The following is a 26,072-nucleotide window of genomic DNA, read 5'->3' as shown; positions in this document are numbered from 1 at the left end:
TGATGCAGTCAAGGCCTGTAACATTCAAGATATTGATATGGATCAATTATATGATGAGTATGGGATTGTGGAGACAATTATCAATACTCCTTAGATGATACATGTCCACATTGAGGATTGTTATCTCAAGCTGTTCAGTAAATCTGAGGCCCCTTTCACAAATCTGAAGAAGGTGAGCGCTTAGCCTATATCATCTCTATTCCATGCAGCAATGCTCACACGGAAAGAATTTTTTCAATGATGATCTCGGCTTGGAGAAACGGGAGAAATCGTCTGCAAGTAAACTTAGTCAAAGCAGAGCTCCAAATCTGTAAGAGCTCCTCAGAAGAGTGCCCAGCCATGTACAAAAGGGGCCGTTCAAAAATTGCGTAACATCTTTTATGGTAACTTTTGATCCCCCTCCCCCGTTGTCACGCCTCATAAGACAAGTCCAGACCCCCCTAGAAAATTATGTAACATCAGCTATCGCCCACCCGCCCCCACCCCCGAATTAGTATGTTTCCCTTTTTTTAATACGTAATATATTAAAGTCTAGCCTAATACCTGGAAATTAGTACCTTGAGGTTTTTCTTAATACTCTTATGTTATATTAAAGAATCACAGATAAATTTGAAATGAAAATGTTCTCTTATGCCATGTTTAGAAGAGGATTAATTTAATTTGTGATATTTTTCTAAGTCCTGTTTATGAATAAAGTAGCGAAATGTCGAAGCTCAGAAAAGGGATGAGTTTGTGATGTTATTCTATGCCATGTAATGCATATAGTAAAAAATGTTGAAGTACAAACAAGGGTTGAGTCTGTGATACTTTATGCAAAAAAATTAAAGACCATATTCTCAATATTACTAAAATATAATAAAAGTCTATTGCAGAATCTTTACTGTCCCTCTTTTGTCCTTCTGCATTTACATCTCTTCAAAAGAAACAAAGGAAAAACTGAAAGTGTTATGTAACATGGCTGCAACCCCACCGCCCGTGTCACACTCATAACACTTCACAAATGACATTAGAGATAGTGTATGGACAATATATATATACAAATAATGTCATAAATCTCTCAACCATCCCCTTACCGTGGAATAACAGACGTAATTTTTGAACGGCCCCAAAGATTCTTTGCCAACAGAGAACTCTTAGAGATGGCAGTAAAGGGGCGAAATACAAAAAATGGACTGCCATTATGGATGTCTATGATAAGTAGGCTACTTCCTTTAGTTTGTGAAGTAAGTTAATTTGGTTAGCATACAGTATGTTGTTCCATCAGGAGTAAAATTGAATATTCATTTCTTTCATTCTTTATTTATACTGTATGAATGTATGTTTCAATTATGTAACATATACAGTGCGTTTAAAAAATAGCCTTCATTACATTATAGTGATATTTGACAAGTAAACACTTCTAAGTATATTTTGTATATGTTATACAACTTTTTATACTTCAACTGCTCATTAAACATGTTTAATTTAGGTTAAAGATAAGTGTCGACAAAATAAAGAAAGTCCTCCTTTTTGGAAATGGCCACCCTAGTCGTACCTTTCTCCCAAGGGTAGTGAAGGGGGAAAATCTAAGCCATCTTCATCTCCCTTGTATCGTTATCATATCCCTTATGGTGTCACTCATATCTATATTCCCATCTGACCCCTTATATATTTCTTAAAACTTTATATAAAAATCGGCAAAATCTTTTAGATATAGTTTCATTATTGTCCTACCAAGATTCATGTCCCAATGGCCACAAACAGCTTACTAGAATTATGTACAACTTACTTTCTCACGGAATTTCAGACTATTTTACGTTCAAATCTTATGCATCCTGCCCCTTGTTTGACATGCTTTTTCTAATCTTTCACTAATTCCAGCAGAGGGCAATCTGTACTGGATATCATTGTTCATAAATACTTGAAAAGCTCAGCCTCATTAAGCCTCCTTCCACCTGGTAGTACTTCATCCATATGTGCACAGCCTACTGCGTCTGTTATTCCACGGTAAGGGGATGGTTGAGAGATTTATTTTATTTTGTATATACAGTAGATTATCCATACACTATCTCTAATGTCATTCGTTAATTTGTTGATATATATATATATATATATATATATATATATATATATATATATATATATATATATATATAAAACCGTCCCTCTTTCCAGAGATGGAACCTGAGCCCTCCTGAGTAGACGAGTATCATAACTGCCATGCTAATGTAATGAACACGTGCGCAAAAATGGTATTTTGCAAACCTGTGTCAATTTTATGATCTGACAATCGTTTACGACTGCCCTGCTTACATTTCTCATAAAGAGCTTAACTTAGAATAAAGAAGTTTGTGTTTTTCACTCATTTTGCTCTTGCTGAACACGAGAGTGTTGTTGTTTTCCAAATAAAGATTAGCTGCCTCACCTGACCCCATGAGTCATCTTCCAGCATGTGACGTTCATTACAATATTTTCTGTCCTCTGTTTTAAGAAATTTGGCTTCAGGACATATTGACTGAAAACTGTATAGATGTGATAAAAGTAAAATATTTCTTTCAGGGAAAGTCAAGGAAAGACAGTGGAAGCAAAGTGAATATTTCACTTCCTGACTCGTCTGTGGTCTTGAGACTGGACTTCCTTGATGGGGAATATACTTGGTCCTTTGTGTACCGTCAATCCCTTTTACTTGCAGCGAGTTACAGGGCGTTAATGAATCATCTCGAATGGCGACTTGTACCTTGCAGGCAAGCAAGTTTGCTGTTACGCTGCAGCAGTAACTCGCATGTTATTGCTTATTGTTTATCCTAAGGTACTGAAGTATCGGTGTACCTGGTCGTATAATGAGGCTAGACTTCGAACCTTGAGCCATTCATTCTGCAAACTTGAGCATTTGTCTAACATTAACATGAATAAAGGACTGAAAGCAAGGAATTAAAGGAATACAGTAAGGCACAGCCATTACTTGAAATGTGAAAGATTAATTTTGACAGATTTACAGGAACACCCAAAGAAGGAAGTTAACGTGGTGTTCACACGTGAAGATATATTAGGTGTACATAAAACTACTAAAAATCAGTCAACGATAGAGTTGTTTCTCACACGAAAGAAAGCTAGTCGCTAAGCGGTGGATGAGCTCCATCTCAATACCCTGCCAATCTCAGGAACTTTTACCTTGTGTCACCTAATACGGTTATCAAGGTCTAGGGAATACGTGTCCTCTGGATCTTGGCGGTTTTCTTACCTACAGAGTACACAGTCTTTGAGTTTCAAGGACTTCATTTCATTGCCTACGCATGGTAAAGTTTAGTCCAAGATGTTCCTTAATGATTATGTCACTGAAAAATTGATGGTAAAATACGATTGCTAACCACTGCACCTCCCGACTTGAGCATATCTTTATTATAACTAACTTGTGAAAGCAGGCGTCCCGGAGGCAAGATTCAGTTCCAGTTACATTTCCATTTAGGAGAACGTCCAGAAGAGATCTTCCCTCGAGCAGGACATGATTCAGCCCGACTTATACTGATCTTGTACTCTGGTGGCACCATAAATCTAGTGCCGCATTACCTCCTGCAAGATTACGTTCCTATTAGTTCAACTTTTTTTATTAAAAAATTTTGCATTAAGCCTGTAGGCTATTTACTAATCGTCACTAGTTCTTAAAGAATGGCGTCGGGTATTTGCGTAAAGTTTAACTTGGCTCTTTTTCTTAATGCAGTTCCATTTGCTTTCACCCGACCAGTGTATTAACTAAGGTTCAGTTAACCACAAGAGAAAAAGAACTTTATAATGAAATTTTAGTTTGCAGTTGGGTAATGAAATTTATCGCATTTACTCAAGTTACACTTATTAGAAAACCAACAGCATGCAGGAAAATAAAGAAACAAATTCGAAATTTTTTCTGAAAAACTCTTTCTTCTGTAAGACAACACACGGTGTATTACGGCCATTGCTTCCAAGATAAAGTGGTACCACTTAAGCAATATATATTTTCGGTCTTCTTTTAAATTCAGGAAAAAGAAATGACCTAGGAGGGGAGAACAAATCATGAAAAATATGCTTTCTCAGGATGACTCTTGCTGAATTGGTGAAGAGTAAAACTGGGTCCTTGCATGAAGGAAAATGAAGGTTTAGAACAGCCATCATGATAATAAACCATTTTATTTCAAAAATACACAACACAGAATGGTACTCAGCCACACGTTTCCACTAGGTTTCCTTTAAACAACAGATTGCAAAAATGTGTTATATTTAATATTCTTAGTCATAGTAACATGCAGGACATTCTTATCTGAATACCTGAGGTAACAGAGAATTTGACGTACTGTTATGGCAGCGAAAGAATAGCAGGTTTGTGTTATCACTTCAGGTTCGGTTTCGGCTGAAGATAGTCTTCCTCATGTCGTAAATCTCGCAGACCACACTGAAGGCAGGGGTAGTAGTGAAGCTTTGATTAGCTACCTACATTATTGCCAGAGTAATTAAGGAATCTCCAACGACCATATTCCTTATGTGTTGATATATCTATTTTTGTTTGAAGTAGTTATGGTAAACTTCCCGGTCTGGACATCAGTTTCATGCAGCACGTTGGGCTTTGTAAGTCAAAGATACAGTAACTATATTAACTCTGTAAAAGAATGTGCTAGTGCTCTGACTACAACTAAATGCCGTACTTGTTTTGCCCACTCGCGTTAAGTTGATTAAAAGTGGTCCTATCAATATCAAATAGCAAAACACCCATTTCCCCAGATAAAACTTGATACTTACGTCACAGTTGTTTGAAAGGCTTGCCAAATTAAACTGCAAAGAGATCTTGCATACTTTGTTATTGCACGCAGCTTTACGATCCATGAATTTCATCGTAAGTAAATACAACTGACGAAGAAAGTGGAAGCTCCGAATCTGTCAATGAGTCCAGAAAATATCGTTTTCCAACTGCAGATTTCAAGGTTATACTAAAGGTCGACATCGTAATTGCTGGAGAATCCGAATTTACCCACGTAGTTTCAAAAACCACCAGAAAAAAAGGCGTAAATTTTCCAAAGTAGAGAAAGAAGCATGAATGAATTTTCCTGATGTTTTTGACTAAAAAACATCCTAGCAAAGTAGGTATCGCAGCTAGGCCTATTCTAAATGACAGAATATCTTAATTTCCCGTAAGGCATTACATCGTATCACAAACGTCCTTCTAGCTATTCTATTTCTACCGTATCACAGATACTCCAAGATTTCTTACAGCTATTTTTGATAGGTTTAAAGTAGCGTTTCTTAACCCTAAGATATTAAGATTTGACATAACTGCAGCTTTAGAGAACAGAGAGCGTATGTATTAGAAATATCTGATAGATTAGATGTTGTATGCAATATATACATATTCATACACACACACACACACCGACTCGGCCATTCAACAGCAAATTCCTAATTAAATAAGGACAGTGGACCTTAGTGCATTTCATGCAAAATTCAAGTGAAGTCACAGACATCTCATTTATTCCTCAGTACAGCAGACAAGTCTCGACCTGAAAAATAAAGTTGAAGCTACTTTACAGAAATGTGTATAACTACTTAGATTTCATGAATTCTCAAAGCAGGATGTAAAGCTAAAAGTAACTTCGCACTAACGTGTATACCTAGTTACGGTAACTTCACAGATATAGCCTATCGTTCATTTCTTGGTAGTTAGCCTTTACCGAAAAAGTGACTTTGAAGGTAACCTTACGAAAATGTGTAGAATCTATTTTGTATCAATATTCTGAAGTCACTGCTCGTGCTCGGTGAGAAACGGATCTCTGACGATTTCCATGAAAAGGAAAATATTCCGTGAGTTTGTACATTCAGTGCATTCAACATTGTACAATACGGCATGAGTTCCGTCATAACGCCATACTTGTTACATGCATGGCCTTGGCTTCCAATGATGGCTTTACCTAAAGAAAGTATTGTTTTTGCAGATCGATGTCGTCGTCATCATCGCCGCCCCCTTGGGGCCCGAAGCAAAGGGACTCTGTGAAACTCCGGCACTCACGTCTTTCCCGCGCTTAGTCTTCCTACAAGTCTCTAATCATTTCCATCCTCCCTTCTTATAGATATCCAAGCAGGTCTGGGTCTTTCAACTCTTTTGGCGCCCTTACAAGCCCAGCCGGCACTATCAGGTACCACTCTCCCAGGGGTTGTGAGGAGGACATGTCCAAGCCATCTGCGTTTCCTTTTCATGAACTCAGCTACGTATGGAATTTCTTAACTCTATCCTGTCACGAAACTCCTAATATTCTTCTTAAAGCTTTATTCTCAAATCGACAAAATATTTAGGATATAGCTTTCTATGTCCGTACTGCAGTACAGTCTTGCTTTCTTTTGCAACTTGAGTCTACTTTTTGGAATAAATATAGCTTTATCTTGTAAGTAAAATAATGCGTGAAATTTTAAGCCGCTTGAATATTTAAGGAAATGTTCCCATGTGAGTTACAATACCATGCTGGGAAAGGCTGATACAGTTTTTCACTTTTTTGTATCTTTGTATTGAAAACATTTTTTTATCTCCTTATAAACGGATTGCATAAATAGCCTTAATAACGGAAACTACTTTGACAATTGTTTTTAATGTTTCATTAATGAACAACAAAACAAATAAGTGATGAAGTCCTACTCTAAAAAAAAGCCACAAATTCCATAGTGTCAACCTTTGCAAAAATATAGGAATGAATATGTAATTATAACCATTACCCACGCGTAAACTAAATTGCCGTGTGCCAGATGTACAGATATATACACAGTAATCGTAATGTGGCAAGTCCCGTTTACAAGGAGCTGCACAGCCGAGGTTAAGCAGAACAGAATTGAACCAGTCGCCCCAATAAGCGAAATGAGGATATTATTCAAACAAAAGGACGTGGCTAACCATTCATTATCTTTGGTATAGGAGGGAAATAATTCCATTTTGCTGCCATGGATTTCTGAAAGTCTGGTTCTGAATGCAATTCACGCGCTGCAGTACAGCAACGTTCCAATGATTTTTCTGGTCAACATTCAGCGTGACACCAGCGACCCTGTTTTTAGGCCTAAAGTGGCTTCCTAACAGTTCATGATAAGAATATCCTAGATACAAAATGTCGGAGGAGAGACGTGCATTAATTTCAATTACAACCTGAAAGTGTGTCAATGCGTTTCACATTACAGTGTGTCTCGATTCATTAATAAGGTTTTATGCTAACGCAGCTGCCTTTTATTCCCACTGTTGATCGAAGGATAATTCATTCTTAAATGTTTCTTCATTTACCTTCCTTCAATGAACACATCTTTTATTCTCCTTGGCAACTGCAAAATCATTCTCTTTTACTTAAACCTCTGTTGAAAGTCTACGAGAATTCACTTGATATTGGATGGATGAATATTTTTCGTATATGTGGCTTGCTGGGACTAAATACTTTACGATTAAGGACCATTTGAAAAAAAAAAATAGAAATCTTGCTTAAACCTATTTGGCAGAATTCTAGTGGCACTTCGGACTCTCCAAAGACCGTTCCCTGCCATTTGGATTTCAAGTGTTTCATTCTGATATAAGAAAGCACGCCAGCCTTTCTAAAAGTCGAATCCGCCCATATCAAAACCTCCCATATCCATGCCACCCATATCAAAGCCTCCGTCCATTTCATCCATACCATCATAACCGTCCATTTCGTCCATGCCACCCATATCATAACCGCCCATCTCTTCGTAGCCCCCTTCTTCCAGCAAGCCGGGGTCAATCTCGTCCGGGTTCATTTCGGCATCCGGTTCTGGGTCTATGTCCGGTTCGACCGCTTCAGGCGCCAAGTTTGCGTCTCCAGCGTCCGGATGATCAGCGCTGGGTTGGACGTTTGCGGCGGCGTTATTGTCGTTGTCATTGGTAATGTTGATGTTATTGATGACGTTCGTGTCCTGTGGATACAATTTTGGTTCGTTAGTCGGCTGACAATGCAAGTTAATTTTTACTCTCCCGACAGTAATTAAGGATACGTATATCAAATCTCAAAATATAAATCACGTGACAATTTTTATATTGATCAGACTGGAAAATCACTGGGAACGAGAATACAACAGCATAAAAATGTGTATAAGATAAGCATAGGAGAACCGTGCAATTTTAGTATGTGTTAGTCACAACAACAATTCCATCAACTGGACAGGTTATAAAAAATAAATCTGTTCAAACTGTATGTTGGAAAAAAATATATCTGAATTGAGTTTTATAAAAGAAAGCTTTCGCAACATATGAGGCGGGGAATCCTCCTTTTCTATTGTCAGATGTGAATAATTTTTAAGGCCTTTGTATGTTAGTTTGTATTGTCATCACATCACATTTAATGTAAAGGTCTACCACTATGTTGAAACGGTTGAATTTATACCCTGCGTTAATTTTTCCATGTTGTACATTTGTACATCTGCATACACACATATATATATATATATATATATATATATATATATATATATATATATATATATATATATATATATATATATATATATATATATATAAAATATATATATATATATATATATATATATATATATATATATATAAAATGGCATGGTAAAACTGGCACAGGTAAAAATAACACAGGTGAAAATGGCAAAAGTGACAAAATAGGACAAAACGGCACTATATACTAGGGGAAAAATATATTGATTCACCTACAATGTTTTGCTGTGTTTAGTACTAGCCTCTCGGGGATCAAATGTCCCTAAGTGCATCTGATCCCGAGTAACTAGTATTAAACACGGCGAAACAGTGATTCATCTACAATGTTTCACCATGTTTAGCACTAGCCCTTGGGATCAAATATGTTTTGCCATGTTTAGTACTAGCCCCTAGGGGATCAAATATGTTTCGCCGTCTTAAGTACTAGACGCTCGGGGATCAAATATGTTTCGCCGTGTTTAGTACTAGACGCTTAGGTATCAAATATGTTTCACTGTGTTTAGTACTAGCCCCTCGGGGATCAAACATGTTTTACCATGTTTAGTACTAGCCCCTTGGGGTTCAAATATGTTTCGCCGTGTTTAGCACTAGACGCTCGGGGATCAGATGCACTTAAGGACATTTGATCCCCGAGAGGCTAGTGCTAAACACGGCGAAACATTGTAGATGAATCAATATATTTTTTCCCCTTTTGCCATTTTTACCTGTTATTTTTACCTGTGACAATTTTACCGTGCCATTTTTACTGTTCACTATACACACACACACACACACACACATATATATATATATATATATATATATATATACTGTATGTATATACGAAAAGAAAATTTTATTCTTTATAGCTGAGTGAAACATAAATTTCTTAGTAACTCCTATTAAATATTTCATACTGCTACCTTAAGTATTATTAATCTGCCTAAACTCAATGCATAATTTATATATATATATATATATATATATATATATATATATATATATATATATATATATATATATATATATATATATATATATATATATATATATATATATATATATATATATATATATATATATATATATATATATATATATATGCTAAAGGAATAGTCTAAGATTAAGAACTGAGTTTAGGAATATTATTAATGCTGAAGGTAGCATTATGAAAAGTTTAACTGTAGTTATTAAGATATTTATTTTTTAACTTGATCACTTCCTTTACAGTTAATAACTAGTCAGTTCCTTTATATTCCCACGGAACAAAATATGGTGAAATTATCTAGACAGAAACGACTATAATTAAGATGGGTTTTAATTTCTCATATATTCATTTGCTTACATGTTGTTTTTCTTGAGTAAAATGGCGATTAGCGATACGTAATAATGAGAACAAAGAGCATAAGAATCATACATTGCGCTTTATTTATTATTTAAAAACATCGCTATCCATTATGGGGTTGTCATTTGCAACAAACTGATTGCTCGGACTGAGGCCCTTTCATACTCCCAGACGGAGAGTGGCCAGTTATCAACTGTCACTGACCATTTAATTACAGCATGATACGCGTCACGTTCAAATCAAAGTCCTGTATCTCGTGAGGAACGCTGCACAGACAAGGATAAAAGAATACGTCCTACCATCCGTGACACAAGTACAGTGAGGCAGAAGAAAAAAGTCGTCGTAAAAGTCACAGAGCGTTTAGAGAGTCTCGTCACGGCTCACCTGGTTATGGAATCCTCCGCCAGAGAAGCCGCCGTATCCAGCGTAGGCGGGGACCCCGAACCCCATGCCGCAGCCCCAGCCACCAAACCCAATTCCAAATCCAGGACCCCAGCCGGTCAAGGCCGCTCCCATCATCATTCCACTGGCGAAGTCCATCCCGTTGTTCCCTCGGTCCACGATGACCGTGTTCGTCCCCCCGCCGAAGCCGGGACCACCACCGTAGCCGCCCCCGTAGCCTCCTCCATACCCTCCTCCATAACCACCGCCTCCTCCATAGCCGCCTCTGTAACCACCTCTTCCTGCGTAGCCTCCTCTACCTCCGCCTCCACCTGGATATGCTGGTGCAGGGGCTGCAAATAACGTCGATATGTATTATATATATATATATATATATATATATATATATATATATATATATATATATATATATATATATATATATATATATATATAATCAGAAAGCTACAAACGTCCTTTAATATCCAATTCACTCTACCTCGGAAGTAATATATTTTCATATATGTTACCGAAGGTGATGTGATAAATAGTCATATATATATATATATATATATATATATATATATATATATATATATATATATATATATATATATATATATATATATATATATATATATAATTACGTGGAAAGTGGAAATGGAAATTTAAGAAAAATTTACACGAATTTCACCACACATCATTAACAGGAAAACTGAATACTCATAATTGTATAACTGGGAGACAATGTTCATTTCTTGTAGTTCTGTAACTAGCCAAATACTGAAGAAAGTTCATAACGTTGTCTACAGAAGGTCTGAGCTTGCACAGATCTTTAAGTATGTCTTACATTGGACGTACTGTTAAGAGTGAATGAAGATCTTAGCCAGGGGAGGCCCTGAATAACGTCGTAAAAACATAAACATAACTTAGTTGGGTCAGACCTTTTAGAAGATACTTAATGTTAGCTAGGGCAGACTTTCAAGTGAGTAATAAAAAGTCCTACCTATGGTAGGCTTTCAAGTTAGTCAAAAGAAGGCATCAGCTAGGACAAGCCCATGGTGTCCTACGAAGATCCTAGCTATGGAAGTCCATTATGAAGGTCTTAGCTCAGGGAGACTTTCATGCATGTCGTAAGAGTGTCTTAGCTGGGCCAGGTAATTCAGAATGTCACAAGATGGATTTTACTGGTGCATACCTTTAGTAAGGCTACAAGAACATGTTAACCAGGTCGGACCTTTGAGGTCACAGGAAGATAAGCTAGGAAAGATGTTTGGGAGGGTCCCAAGGTCTTAACTTGGGCAGATCATTAGGCCAGAAGAAGAGCAGATCTGGGGCATATATCTGAGAAGGTCTAGTAACGAATATTTAAGGTCTTAGTTACCACATACTTTTAGGGTGATAAAAAGGTCTTAGCAAGGGCAAACATTTAAGGATATCATTGGAGGACTCAGCTAGGAAGGCCTTTTAAAGAAGAACTGATCAGGAAACGGGACACAAGAAATGTAATTTTATCTCTCCTTACCACTGCATAAAATATTTTTTAAATAATAAAAGTACATGGGACCTAATTGAATCTGCTTGCTCTAAAAAGCCTCATCCTGTTACACATAACAGAACTAACACCCAGCATTGTAATTTTGAGTCAGGTGCAGAAGGTCACAAGCATATAATTATTGGTATTTCCAGTCAACAGTCGTAAAGAATTCCAGGAATTGAATCTTGAGTGCATGTTTCATGAGCATTATGAGATCTAGAGTGACCTGTTGAAAAACGTGTTTGGTAAAAATCAGATCATTAGAGGAAATCACGGAATTTTGGGAGTGTTATTTATTCTTGTTTTACCATATATATGTGTAAAGATTCGTTATTAGATATGAAACATATGAGCTGTGGAAAATTATTCGATTCTTGTCAACATACTTTCGCAAAGAGGAATCAGAATTCATGAGCTGAACAAAAGAATAACTAGATCAATAAAACACTACCATCCATCTATGCAGACTCTAACTCGATTAGTGAGAGATCCCTCTCCTGCTTTCTTTCTTGAGTATAGAATCTGGAGTCATTTTTAAGACCTACAACTCAAGGTAAAATTCTGACATGTCTGTGCATAACTCCCTATGACAAAGTTAAGTATATCTTAGTTTAACCAGACCACAGAGCTGATTAACAGCTCTCCTAGGGCTGGTCCGAAGGATTAGATTTATTTTACGTGGCTAAGAACCAACTGGTTACCTAGCAACGGGACCTACAGCTTATTGTGGAACCCGAACCACATTACGACGAGAAATGAATTTCTATCACCAGAAGTAAATTCCTCTACTTCTTCATTAGCCGGTCGGAGAGTCGAACGCTGGGCCAACAGCGTGCTAACCGAGAGCTCTACCCACCCCTCCAATGAAGAACTACTCCCTATGATAAAGAAGCTTTGAATTTATATGACTGATTTTCTTCTTAATTAAAGATGGGTCACGAATCGCAAAGATAACGAAATATAGACAAATGATACCGAGAAAAACTAAGACAACTCACCTGGGGGTGGTGGCTGAGGAGGAGCTGACGGCGAATAAGGAGGCGGTTCCCCTTTCGTCTGTTCGCCTTCATTGGGTGGTTTCGGCGGGTCAGGAGGCGGAGGAAGCTACGGGGTCGTGAAAAATGAAGTATCATCAACATCTGTCATTCGTGTCAATGTCAAAAGAGATACCTACGAGGAGGCTGTGGTATTCTCTGTATTAACATGAAAAGGGCTTCAGTAACACCAAAGTCTTATCAATAAAAAGTTGAGATTTTCGTTAAAGTGATGAAAGATGGTGTCCACGAGATGACTATACTGTGAATATTGAAAGAGACACTCAGCCATTGTTATCTCGAGCTACTGGAACTGACAGCGAGAGGCATTAGGATGCTTTTGAAGAGTTGTATTCTGTGATGATCCTATTAATTAACCTTCGAACACATGATACCTGATCCAAAACACATTTCATATCCCGAAAAAAAATTTTATTTAAATAATTCTGACAAAGATACACTTTATACAAAAAAATTATGAACAGAAAAAAATAATGATTAAAAACTGAACAACTAAATTCTTTTCCACCTATTTCTCTGCTAAGAAATTTGTTCTCTTTTTAACTTCTGAAAAAGAAAACTAAACTAATTCTACATTTCCGAAACAATTTTTATACATGCTGATATTCACTTATACTTCTACCATCTTGAACCAACGTGGACCCATGTGGACCAAATATTCATAGGCTCATATTCCACCATGAGTGTTCAAAGCTTACAACTCTGTTCTGTTAAGGTGAGAAAGATATTCTATTACAATATCCTGTCACTTATCTTCATCGACAGTAATATTCAATTAAGTCATGCATTAGTGCTGCTGATCAATGTATATCATGTCTATCTTATCTTGCCCACAACATACTGCCTTCCGAACAAAAGCTCAGTTAGACTAAATGTTTTTGATTCCAAAAACGACACTTACGGTATTGCTTATGGCCGTCATCCATTGACTGCATGAGCAAAAAACAAGAAAGTAAGTAAGTCTGCTTTATGTATTTTCAAATGCAAATAGTATGCCCTGTACTGAGCAAATAAGTCTAGTAAACGTCTGATTAGAGACTAAAATTACAAACATTTTTTGTTGCAATGTAGAACATTTCATCACTATACATGAGCTAGTACTGTTACATGATAGCAATAAATATTATTTGGTGACTGAGACGTCCCACAAATATTACTGGGTCACGAAAAAGTATGACAGTTAAAAGTTATGGGATAAAATGAACCAGTTACATGTGGCCTAGTGGTAAAGCAGGAAATTACTGACACAGTTTGTCAAATAACACTAAACCGTTGAAATAATGGCCACCCCGAATATTGTTCACTAGAAATTCTTGTTTAAAAAATGCGTAAAGAATATTATTTTTTGAGCAAATTTATCTCGTCAGTGGATTTGTAATTTTCCGTTACTCACTTCAGGTCGTCCATATTCTTAGCTAGGAACCAAAATGTTCGGTCTTTGGTTTTCGTGCCGAAGACCATCAAATTGTTAGGATCAGCTTTCTTGGGCAGTTCCGGTCGGTCGGGCACGTAGCAAGCGAAGGGGCCGGCGGCGATCATTTCCGGTGCTTCCTGCGAAAGCGAAAACTCTTCAGAAGTTTTAATTTCTCATTCAAGTGCCAATTCTGGTAAAGCAAACGGCCACAAAAGTAAGTAGCGTTACGTCTGTGCTTTGAGATTGAAATGAGAAAGGAAACTGCAGGAGAAATCCTTTGCATTTGCTGGGTTTTGGGGAAGGGAACAGCGCAAAGACTTTTTTTTTTTTGTTGGGTTGACGGAGAAAACTGATTTTACTCATTATAAATTTAAATGCTCGAAGAATTAGAAGAAGGTGATAACAGAAGAAGTTGGCAGCACAAAATCCACATCTTAGTAGAGGGAAGGTTTAATGCTTAAAGGGACTACAGAAGACGGAAGAGAGCTCCACGTTCCGAGGTGAAACTGGAATCCACTCACCTTCAGCATTATGCCGCCAAGGAAATCTGCTTCGTCGTGGTCTTTGTACCATTCGAGGGTCGAGTCCTCGTGCAACACCACCCATTCTTCTCTCCAGTTGGATCCTATGATGCGTTCTAGGGGACAGAAACACGTTGATAGAGTGCAACCTATGGTTAATGCAATTAATCATCGATTTTTGCAAAGTTCAAAATAAACATAAGATCATTTATTATATAAATATACCTCAATCATTATGGCTTCTGATCACTGGCAATACAGTCCGTGGTAAATTTAGAAAGGACACTACTAAGAAAGAATAATCTTTCAAAACAAAAGCCACGGCATCCCCTTTCTTTATTTTTAAGTCAGTGTATCCGTGAATGCTTTCGTATAATTTGATGGAAGCTGCATTTTCTGCGTAACGAAATATGTTGCATTATGTAACTGAAACTGATCCTTGCTCCGAAATAATAATAATAATAATAATAATAATAATAATAATAATAATAATAATAATAATAATAATTATTATAATGGAATACAACAAATAATGTCGACAATGTTGTAAAATGTTGTAGGCTTGGAAAATGTTATATTATTTTGTTTTCTGATATCCCTTCCTCAAGAGAGTTAAATTAAGTGAGAGACGTCAGGTAATTCCTGCTGAAATTAACAATAGAGAAATCTTCAAGTTGAGTCAACTGTAAGTGATAGGCAATAAAACGCAACACACGACTGTCTTGAGATTAAACTTTCCTCATTCTTTCACTACTGAGCACCAACAATAATTAGACTACCAGCTAACTACCAGTAATTTTCTCATTTTGATTCGTTACAGCTGCACCTTAGGATTCAAGCTGGTTGTCTATATAGACGAGAGTACAGTAACCGCCACATTCACTCTCAAAGCGCTAAAATAAGGATGAAAACCCTTGTACAGACACCTTACGCAGCGACTTCATTACACTTCATTAGTCTGTATGTACTGCAACATCTATATAAAGGTCACTTGCATGAAATAAAGTTATTTGGGGAATCCTTTCATACCTTCCAAAAAATGTGTCATTCTAGACCCTCTTCTACTCCACAATTTCCGAAGAGCTCAGCCACTCTCCTTATCTCGACAGAGTCATTCTTTCAATCATCAACTGGAACATTACTCACATTACCAACAACACTCCCATTCATTCACATTCCCCACAGATTACATTCACTCTCAAAACATCACAGTTACTAATAATAATCGTCTTCCAATTTCTTACAAAACATCAAGCCTTTTGCAAGTCTGCAACTGACCTTTGCAATCCACAGTCAATACCTTATCACTGACGAACTTCAGCTACGAAACTTAAACTTGATCTTCTCTCTGCTAATACCAAAGAATCGCACTTACAAAACTTTTAACAATTTTGTTCAGCAATCTGAAAATCCTTGAATGAAACATAATCTCACCTAAAGCAGGCATTTATGTCTGCAAAAGATTCACTTTCAATATTTAAATTTTTGCAATACCACAAAATTTGCATAATTATTTCGTTATTTATCTTATACGAACGGTGTAAAGACAAAAACGTAACGAACCTTAGAATAAAATATACTTCCATACTAAACCGTTCATTCGCCATTTCACATACTTTAACCAATAATTAACTTTTCACAGCTCATCATTTTATGCATGGCATTTTCATATGATCTATGTATTTCCTATAAACTTTTAAAGTATTGGGCATCGTGGAATTGTGAAGAAAGCATTTAATATCACCAGCAATCTAAAGTTCGAAGGGGCACTAGATGTCAAAATACCAGCAGAACATGATGGGCAAATGTAGCAATTGATTTTACGAGAGCAGTTTTTAAGAGAAAAGGTTCTGTCACTGAAGAAAGTGTCATGAACTAGGGAGGTGTAGTACTGCAAATTCCCAAAATAATGTAACTCTTTCTCCAACTTCTTTAAAAATCATATGCTATTTGGACATATTTTCTCTTTTATGCAATTTCTATTGAGGTCAATGGCATTGTTCGCAGATACTATCTTCTTATCAAGACTTTGAATCCAACTATACTTCTTCTTTTCCGGCAAGCTTCTCAGGAATAAGGATTACAAATCCAGTTCTGATGACGCCGCCGAGAGGTGGGGAAACGGTCCGTCGACTAGAAAAAGAAAAAGTAAATGGAAAGAATCTCAAACAATTTTTCCTTATTCCCGAGAAGCTTGCCAGAAGAAGAAGAAGAAGAAGAAGAAGAAGAAGAAGAAGAAGAAGAAGAAGAAGAAGAAGAAGAAGAAGAAGAAGAAGTATAGAATGATTCAGTCTTGATAAGTAAAAATAATCTAGGAACAATGCCATTGACTTCAATAAACATCATACGTACATTTTTTTTTTTTGGGAAAAGGCTCAGCAACAGCCCTCCCTCCTTCACCCCATAAAAATATGCATAATTCACAAATCATTTTTGTCCAAGCTAAAGATGATATATTCACTTGTGAAAATGATCGTTAATTCAATAACCGAAAAAATAACGCATTTGCTGTATACTTTTCTTCACATTCAACCTTGGTTATGGTCTTATCCTGAGTCATCTTAGACTCAAGTGTCGTGACTCACACACACACACACACACACACGCACACACACGAGACATAATATCAAACGGTATATCTTTGCATGTTGTTACATCATCCAACATGCCGTTTATCAGACAGACGCATTAGTTTATGGCAACGTGGCGACTTCTATTTTTACTGGAATTCGCGGGAGTTGCATCAATACTTTCCCTGTTTTGTCTCGTTTTTCTCTTTCAAGCAGATGCAATTTTTCTTGGAACACGCGACTTGCATCGAAACATTCCGGAACTTGTTTTCACATCGTTTCTTTTTCTTGCACTTTTTCAGTGTATTATCTTCCTTAAAAGTTTTGTAATTTGTTTGTTTTTATTTTCGTGGTAACCGATATTCCATTCGTCTGATGTCTCAATTCCCAATATTATAAAAGTTTTATAGTGGTTTGGGAAAAACAATTCTTTCAGTAATATGCAGTGGCATGGTTCATATCAACTCAATCTATATTTCACAAAAAAAAAAACCCACTTAAATGAGACTTTTAAACATAGTCTTTATGATTTTACTTATTTTGCAACTGGAAGACTGTTTCATGTTAAAATATATGTTACTTACCAAAAGAAATATTTCACTTTTGTACTTACTTTTATATCTCGTCAGGAACCCTTTGCGGACGGGTTTTGTCATGGCTGGAAAGAAAAATAAATAACAATTATACTTCTGTGAATTTTTATTATGTAGAATGACTAAGTATGCATAAATAACAGCGTGTCTGCTATGCTGGATACATTTTAACATTTTTGGGAATTAATGAAAGATTTTTGCAATTTTGCACAGTTACCGAGGTTCGGTTAAAGTAGCTAGGTAAAATAAGGTCTGGTTTTGGTTAGGTTGGGTTTAGGTTACAGTTTATCTCATTATACTGGCTTATATGCACATCCGGTGATAATTATGCAAAATGACCTACTATCACATTAAGTTTGTCGTACACACACACACACATATATATATATATATATATATATATATATATATATATATATATATATATATATTGACATATATATTGACATACACACACACACACACACACACATATATATATTATATATATATATATATATATATATATATATATATATATATATATATATATATAATATATATATATATTATTAACACACAAAACCAATAAGCCTTTCCCAGAATTGGGGTTGAACCCCAGAGAAAATCAGGATAGCAGTCATTACAACTTTCTTCCGTTTTCTGTTGAGTCATGAATGTAAAAACTACAAAGAGGACATGACGGCAATTTACTGCTCTTATCGATACCTTGATATATGAAAAAGAAAATAGAATGCTGAAAGGACAAGAAAAATCCCTAGTGCCAATAGAACCAACGGGCCCAAAGATATACTTTACTGTAATCATTAAACAAATACTTTTACCGCTGAAATCAGCGGCTTCTCTCTGAGGAAAATGACAAAACTTGAAATGACGCTGTCGATGTAGATTATACCTTTCGGAATGTGTTTACCATTAATCATGTAACTTTACTTACACTCTTATAAGTTAAGGTGAGTAGACATAACTCATGTGAAATGGACACTAGTCGATTTTCGTTTTGCTTCTTTTTCATTATGATACAACACGCAACACACACACACATATTATGTATATCTGTGTGTGTAAGTGTGTGTGTGTGTATGTGTGTACATAAATACAAACACATTAACATGTATACACAGATATGCATGCATACATAAATACAAACACACATACACACATATAGATATATAGTATATATATATATATATATATATATATATATATATATATATATATATATATATATATATATATATATCATGTTCTTTTCGCTATTGAGGTTGGTGGCATCAACAAGTCTTGAGGGCAATGGAAGGCAGTGTGAAAGAAGCAGTAAAACCCACAACTTTTAAAAACAAGTGAATGACTGAACGTCTACAGCGAGCCGTATCCTGAACGTCCACAGCGAGCCGTATACTGAACGTCTACAAGCGAACACAGTGTCTACAGTGACCGGTATCCTGAACGTCTACAAGAGAACGCAGTGTCTACAGCGACCGGTATCCGGAACGTCTACAAGCGAACGCAACAATGCATTTGTGTTGTTCGCGAAAGTGATAAAAAAAAAAAGGCAGCGGTTAAACAGAACCACAACAGATTAAGACTGGAGGACGGCAACACAAAATACGTAAGTTGGAAAATTAATTTTCTCAAAAAATTCTCTCTCACAGTGAGTGTATTTTTAAATATTCTCTCTCAAAAGATATAAGACTTTTATGATTATCTCTCTCAAAAGGTATATAACATTTATAATTCTCTCTCAAGAATTTTTTTTATCTTATTTTTTTTTTTTTTTTGAGGTTTGATAGATAGGAATTTTTAATAACATAACATGATTTTTATGATGTATCACTGAATACTGTTGTGTATTGGGTATACTTTCGTATGATTTTAGAACACCATTGTAGTGCAGGGTTCGTTTGACACATTGAGGAATGCAGTTAGAAACAGACCTTACCATTTACAACAAACAACAGATAGACAAATTGAATTCCAGTACCAAGTTCATGAATATCATTAACTCAAGGAAGTACTAACACAAGTAGCAATAACAATAACACTAATCCCATTAAAACATTTCAATTTAGAACAATGGCGCAAGCAGCAATCATTACGCAAGCCACAAGATTCTGTGGAAGAGTTGAAAGTTCAAATCCTGACAAAAATAGGTTAGAATCATACTCTGTGAACCAGTGGTTAGCGGACACAGACAGTCGTATTTCTACAAATAGAATAACAGATGAAAGACCAAAAATTAACGAAGCCTTGCTTTTGTTTAGTTCAGAAAGGGGTGATGCACACAGAACTTTGAATTCAGTTAGATTCAGCAACATAACCACATAAGCTGAATTTAAAAGAATCTGTTTATCAATCTGGGAACCAGTGAGTCAAAGTGATGCCTTATATAATATTAATAAATTCCTTAATCAACATTATGCAAATCTTCACAATATCAATAAGCAAATCACAAAGTGATAAAACTTAAGAAAAACAAACATCACCATAGGTGATAAGAATGCTTTTGGTGATGGAGAAAGTGATTTAGTCAGTTTGAGATATGTGTTAAATTACTTGTCATTTGGAACAATGTATAACGCACTTGGAGAAAAAGAAAGGAAAGCGTTCAAGAAAGTTAAGATTGATCTCAAAAGTGATAGCCTTACAGTTTTAATAGCAATGAGACAAGAAATCCAGAAGAAAGAAATAGATTTTTCTAAGGAATTTGTAGGGGAAACAGAAACACTAAATGAAAGGAAAGGCAGAAATACCAGTGAGTCATATAAAAGAAATAACACGTACAATGATAGTTCCAGACAAGTAGGGAATAGACAAACTTCCTTTAAAAGGAACTATGCACAAAATACTAGAAGAAAGTGGAATCCAAACCAGAAGGGAAGACAGAATCAATCGAGGAATGGACCATTCCACGGTCCGCCCCTGAGATATCATAATGGTCAATATCCAAACACAAATAATTCAAAACCAGAGAATCATGCAGCTCAAGGAGCTAGACCAAAAATAACATGTGAAAACTGCGGGGGTACAAATCATTCCACTAATGAATGCAAAAAGCATAAAATCTGCGCAGTTTGCAAAAAGATCAGGCATGTAACTAAGTACTGTTGGTTCAATAATAAGGAGGCCAGTAAAGAGACTGTAGAGATAAATAACAGTCGCCCGAAGATAAATAAATCAGCTAACCAGTGACAATTAACCCCTCTACTGTGAAAAGGAAGTGATTCCCTTCAAGGAGATGAAAGAGAAAAAGGAGAAATAGTTACAATGGGAAATGAAGGTACATCTGCATATTCCTATTTACTTAGCAAAGAAGTAATATTTTCCATGAAAGAGGAAGGAATAAATAAAAAGGATCTGCTTATTTTAAAAATTCCATTAAATGGAAAGACCTGTACAGTACCCATTGATTCAGGTAGCACTGTAAATATAATTGATAAAATAACTTTAACCAGATATTTAGGTATTACAAAAACCTTGATTCAGGGTCAAAGTAGAGTAATAAAAGGAGTAGCTGGGAAACAGATAAAAGTCTAGGGAATGTGAACTTAGAGATTCTGTCACATAAATTTACTGACAGTTTTCTAGTTTTAGAAGACAGATTTTTTTCCGGCACAAGTATTGTTCTCAATTAGGTCAATGAGGAGATGTGGAATGATATATTGTAGATTGTAATCAGAAAGTTTTTAAGCTTGACGAAGAAAAGTCACTCAAATCTGATCAATTTGTCTGAGACAGTTTCGACAAGCGAAATGAACATACAGGAAAGACAGATAAGTAACCAGAACAAGCAAGATAAAATGGCAACAAACAGAAAAGAGGAATTCCCACAATCACCGAATGCGGAATTGTTGAGACGTGCACATCTCAACAATACACATATAGATGATTTATACTCCAATATCAATAATTACTCAGATATGAATAATGGTGATCACCAAAACACTGAATCTAACGAAAATCAAGGCGCCTATACTTATAATTGCAGCAATGTAGTAAGGAAAAATACTAAATGAAGTATTACTCTTAGATAAAATAAATAAATCAGACATAACTAGTATGATAGAAGTAACAGAAGAAACCACTGGAGATGCACAATTTGCTATTTTTCAGACACAAAAGAAGAAGAAATATGTTGTGTTAGCACAGCTGATAATAATAAAGTACAATTTGTACTCAACAGAGCAGTAACTTTGTATCTAAAATGTTTAACAAAAATATATTTGAGATCAAAAGAGGATGTAAAGGGTAAGGATGTTCTATTATTGAATGGAGAATTGCCAGATTTTGTCAGAATAGATAATTCACTTGTCCACATGAACAGTAATAGCTGCGAAGTTTATGTCCAAAACTATTCAGATAACAGACTAACCTATACGCAGGCATTGTCTTTTGCATAGGGATCCCCATTAAAAATCCTTTACTAACAATAGAAGAAAAGGCATTTTTCTCTATAACTGGCCAAAACTCTCAAAATAAATTCAGAAATGAACAAAACAGATTTTCCAGAAAATAGACACAAGTTAATTCAGGTATTAGAGAAATACAGAAATATAATAGCTATAGAAGGAGATAAACTAGGAAGAACAAATGCTTTACAACACAGAATTAGACGACGGAGCCAAGGCCATTTTTTATTCCTAATTACAGATTACCAATAAGCCAGAGACCCATAGTTGACAAGTTGATAGAGGAAATGAAAGAAGATGAAATAGTGTTTCCTTCTAAATCTCCATATAATTCCCCATTGTTACTTGTTCCAAAGAAAGATGGTAGTTGGAGACTTGTAACAGATTACAGGAAGTTAAATTCCAACACAGTTCCAGATAGAATGCCGATGCCGGTAATCCAGGATATGCTAGCTCAATTAGGAGGGGCCAAAATATTTTCATCCTTAGATTTGCTTAGTGGATATTGGCAAGTACCTCTAGATGAAGAATCGAAACCATTCACAGCCTTCAGCACACATAAAGAACATTTACAGTTTGGAGTAATGCCATTTGGACTAACATCAGCCCCATTAACATTTGTCAGATTAATGTTACAAATCCTAGGAGATATAGAAAATGTTGTAGTATACTTGGACGATGTGATCATTTTTAACAAAGACTTAGAAAGTCTCCTCAGAACATTAGAAATGGTCCTAGAGAGATTAAGAATTGCAGGACTAAAAATGAAATTAAAGAAATGTCAATTTCTGATGAAACCCTTAGAATACTTGGGTCATGTAATTAGTGAAGATGGACTATGCATGCAGACAGGTAAAATAAAGGCAATAATTGATTACCCAGCTCCCACTAATTTGAAAGCATTAAGAAGGTTCCTAGGTATGGTAGGTTATTATAGACCTTTTATAAAGGGTTTTGCTACTATAGCCAAACCTTTGACAGAATTAACCAAAAAGGATAGGAATTATGAATGGAAGGATGAACAAGAAACAGCCTTTCAAACACTAAAGAGCAAAATGACCAGGAACCCTGTTTTAGTCTGCCCAGATTTTTCCAAAGACTTTTACTTAGCTTGTGATGCCTCAAGTACAGGACTAGGAGCTGTATTGCTACAAAAGGAAAAAACTAGAATGAGGGCAGTATATTATGCTAGTAGAGTTTTAAATCCAGCAGAAATAAACTACAGTACCACAGAAAGAGAGTGTTTAGCTTTATATTGGGGTTTAAAGGAATTCGGACACATACTTTTAGGTCATAAGGTTAATGTGCTTACTGATCACAAACCCATTTGTGACTTATTTAAAAAGAGAGCCTTTGCAAATAACATGAAGTTCAATAGATGGTTCATTAGTGTATTAGAATTTGCTCCAGAATTCAGATATATTCCAGGGAAATTTAACACCTTGGCAGATGCACTGTCCAGATCTCAGGAAGAAACAAAAATGCATCACCACTAATACCTTTTGTTTTAGTTGTGAAGTAGTAGATTTAGGTCTAGAAAGAGTAAAAATACAAGAAGAAAATGATGCAGAAATCAGACAATAAGTAGGGCAGTTAATGACAGATGAATCTTTAAAACCTGATTTTCAATTAATAAATGGATTGTTGTATAAATAGCCAACAGAGAAGAATGGCTGTTCTCGTCTATAGATCCCAAAAACACTAACCACAGAAGTTTTAGAACTAACACACCCATACAAGTTAGCAGGACATCCAGGAATTAAAAAGACAAGCAGAATCATAACCAGAAATTAATTTTGGCCACATTGTAGTGAAGATGCCAAAAACTTTGTACAAAACTGTATAGTTTGTAATCAACATAAGGGTAACGTAAATCTTAAAAGCTCCACTTGAAAAATATCCATCGGAATTAAATCCATTTCAAGTAGTCATTATGGACTCTTTAGGTCCATTTCCAACCACTATTAGTGGAAATAAACAAATATTAGTCTTCTTAGACTATTTAACTAGATATGTAAGAAATCAGTAGCAGAAGCTCTCAAATCTAGAATTATCAGTAATCGTACGAAAGAAACAGAGATGCAGCTACTGTAGCAGAAGCTCTCAAATCTAGAATTATCATAAGACATTCATGGTGCTGAGTTTACTAGTGATCTTTTAAAGAAAATATGTGAATTTTATGAAATAAATAAGTGTCAAAAAACAGCTTATAAACCAAGTTCTAATGGAGCACTAGAACGAACTAATCGTAAAATAAAGGATATCCTGAAAACTTTAGTGAGCCCACGGACAGAAGATTGGGACTTTGCCAAAGAAGACGTACAGTTCACACTGAATAATACTGTAAATGAGACAATAGGAGAATCCCCACAATATCTGCTATATGGTTATCAGAAAAGAATGCCTAACATATTCTTAGACGATGCAACGCCACCCAGACGTACTTATAACTAGGATGACTATGTTGCATGGAAGACCAGACGTAATTACGAGACAGTCAGGAAAACAAGGGAAAAATTAAATGAGGTTCATAACATTCATGCCAAATATTATAATAAAAGTACCATTAAACCAGACATTAAAGTAGGTACTTTAAATTTATGTGCAAAATCATGTTCTAGAAGGGCCAAATGTAAAGGTATCTCCCAAGTTCACTGGACCATATGGAGCTGTAGAAGTGTTAAAATTAAATAAATATAGAGTAATCAATGAAAGTGATCTAAAGGAAAAAGTAGTTCACTGGAATCATATAAAAATAGCAAAAACAGATCCATGGTCCTCTGAAGTTGTAGATAACCTAAGACATGAAAATGGTGTAGATAATGTTATAAACAAAAGATATAATCTGCAAAACAGACAGAGTTAAATACATATATAAATGTATATAATATATATGGTAAAATTATGTAGAGAAAATCTGATAAAAGTCTATTCTTACACATGCAAAAATGCGGCTCATCATTGCAATAGTCCTGTTTGGACTTTCATTTCTTCAGAAAAATCTAAAAGGTTTCATAAATAAGGTAAATGAAGATTTGACAACAAAACTGAATAAGTTAGAGAATATACAGTTCTTAAATACATTTGCTCTAGAAAGTGAAGTAATTCTGCAGGAACACAAAAACACATTAAATGCCATTTTGCTTATTTATAAAGGTATTTGAGCCCAGCACTAATTACTCCTGAAGAACTTGAAGATATAATTAAGTCTTGTATCATGGAAAAGCATTTACAACCACTTGTAAATGATGTATTTATGTATTACAATTTAATAAGTGTCAAAATACTTTATGATAAAATTATTTTAATTGTACCTTTCAATACTAGGATCACAAACACATTAATCACACTGTGTCCATTTCCCATGTTGGTAAATAACAAACCAATCATTCAAAAGGGAACAATCAAGCATTTTGCATTAGAAGAACACGCTTTGTTGTTGTCATTCTTTACAGACAAACAGTTTCAGGAGTGTATTCTATTAAGAGAACAGGAATATAAATGTAATTTTGATAACTTGTATAAGAGCACTAATGCATATCCATGTATTCAAGAAATTGTGTTACACCAAAACCAAGAGAAAGATGTATGTACAACAAATTATGACAAAAGATTTGAAGCCTTTATAAGTAATCAGAAAATTTTTGTATTTTCCATAGATACAGTTGTAGCTAAAGTTAAATGTCACAACATTACCACAGAGGTAAAATTTGAAAATGTTAAATCTTTTACAACATCATGTCAGTTAGTGATAGCAAACCAATTGTATTATGAACCTCATCTTTTCACAACACATAACTTCAACAAACATGTGCCATATAAGAA

General features: G+C 35.5%; 1 protein-coding gene across 3 annotated transcripts in view; it reads right to left on the bottom strand.

Moving 5' to 3' along the window:
* Nucleotides 1–4,124: 4,124 nt before the first annotated feature.
* Nucleotides 4,125–26,072, bottom strand: part of LOC136832440 (ATP-dependent RNA helicase glh-2-like) — an 87,700-nt gene continuing 65,752 nt past the window's right edge. For all 3 annotated transcript variants that reach the window (XM_067093321.1, XM_067093323.1, XM_067093328.1), the window contains exons 3-9: nt 17,859–17,903; nt 14,676–14,791; nt 14,134–14,291; nt 13,642–13,669; nt 12,684–12,789; nt 10,152–10,501; nt 4,125–7,899 (exon numbers count right to left, since the gene is read on the bottom strand). In XM_067093321.1, coding sequence (XP_066949422.1) covers nt 7,561–7,899; nt 10,152–10,501; nt 12,684–12,789; nt 13,642–13,669; nt 14,134–14,291; nt 14,676–14,791; nt 17,859–17,903 — 1,142 coding nt within the window. In that variant the 3' untranslated portion in view covers nt 4,125–7,560. The remainder of the gene's footprint in view (nt 7,900–10,151; nt 10,502–12,683; nt 12,790–13,641; nt 13,670–14,133; nt 14,292–14,675; nt 14,792–17,858; nt 17,904–26,072) is intronic.

The sequence above is a fragment of the Macrobrachium rosenbergii genome, chromosome 4, assembly GCF_040412425.1.
Source record: "Macrobrachium rosenbergii isolate ZJJX-2024 chromosome 4, ASM4041242v1, whole genome shotgun sequence".
Lineage (NCBI taxonomy): Eukaryota > Metazoa > Arthropoda > Malacostraca > Decapoda > Palaemonidae > Macrobrachium > Macrobrachium rosenbergii.
This window is presented reverse-complemented; position numbering and strand designations above follow the sequence as displayed.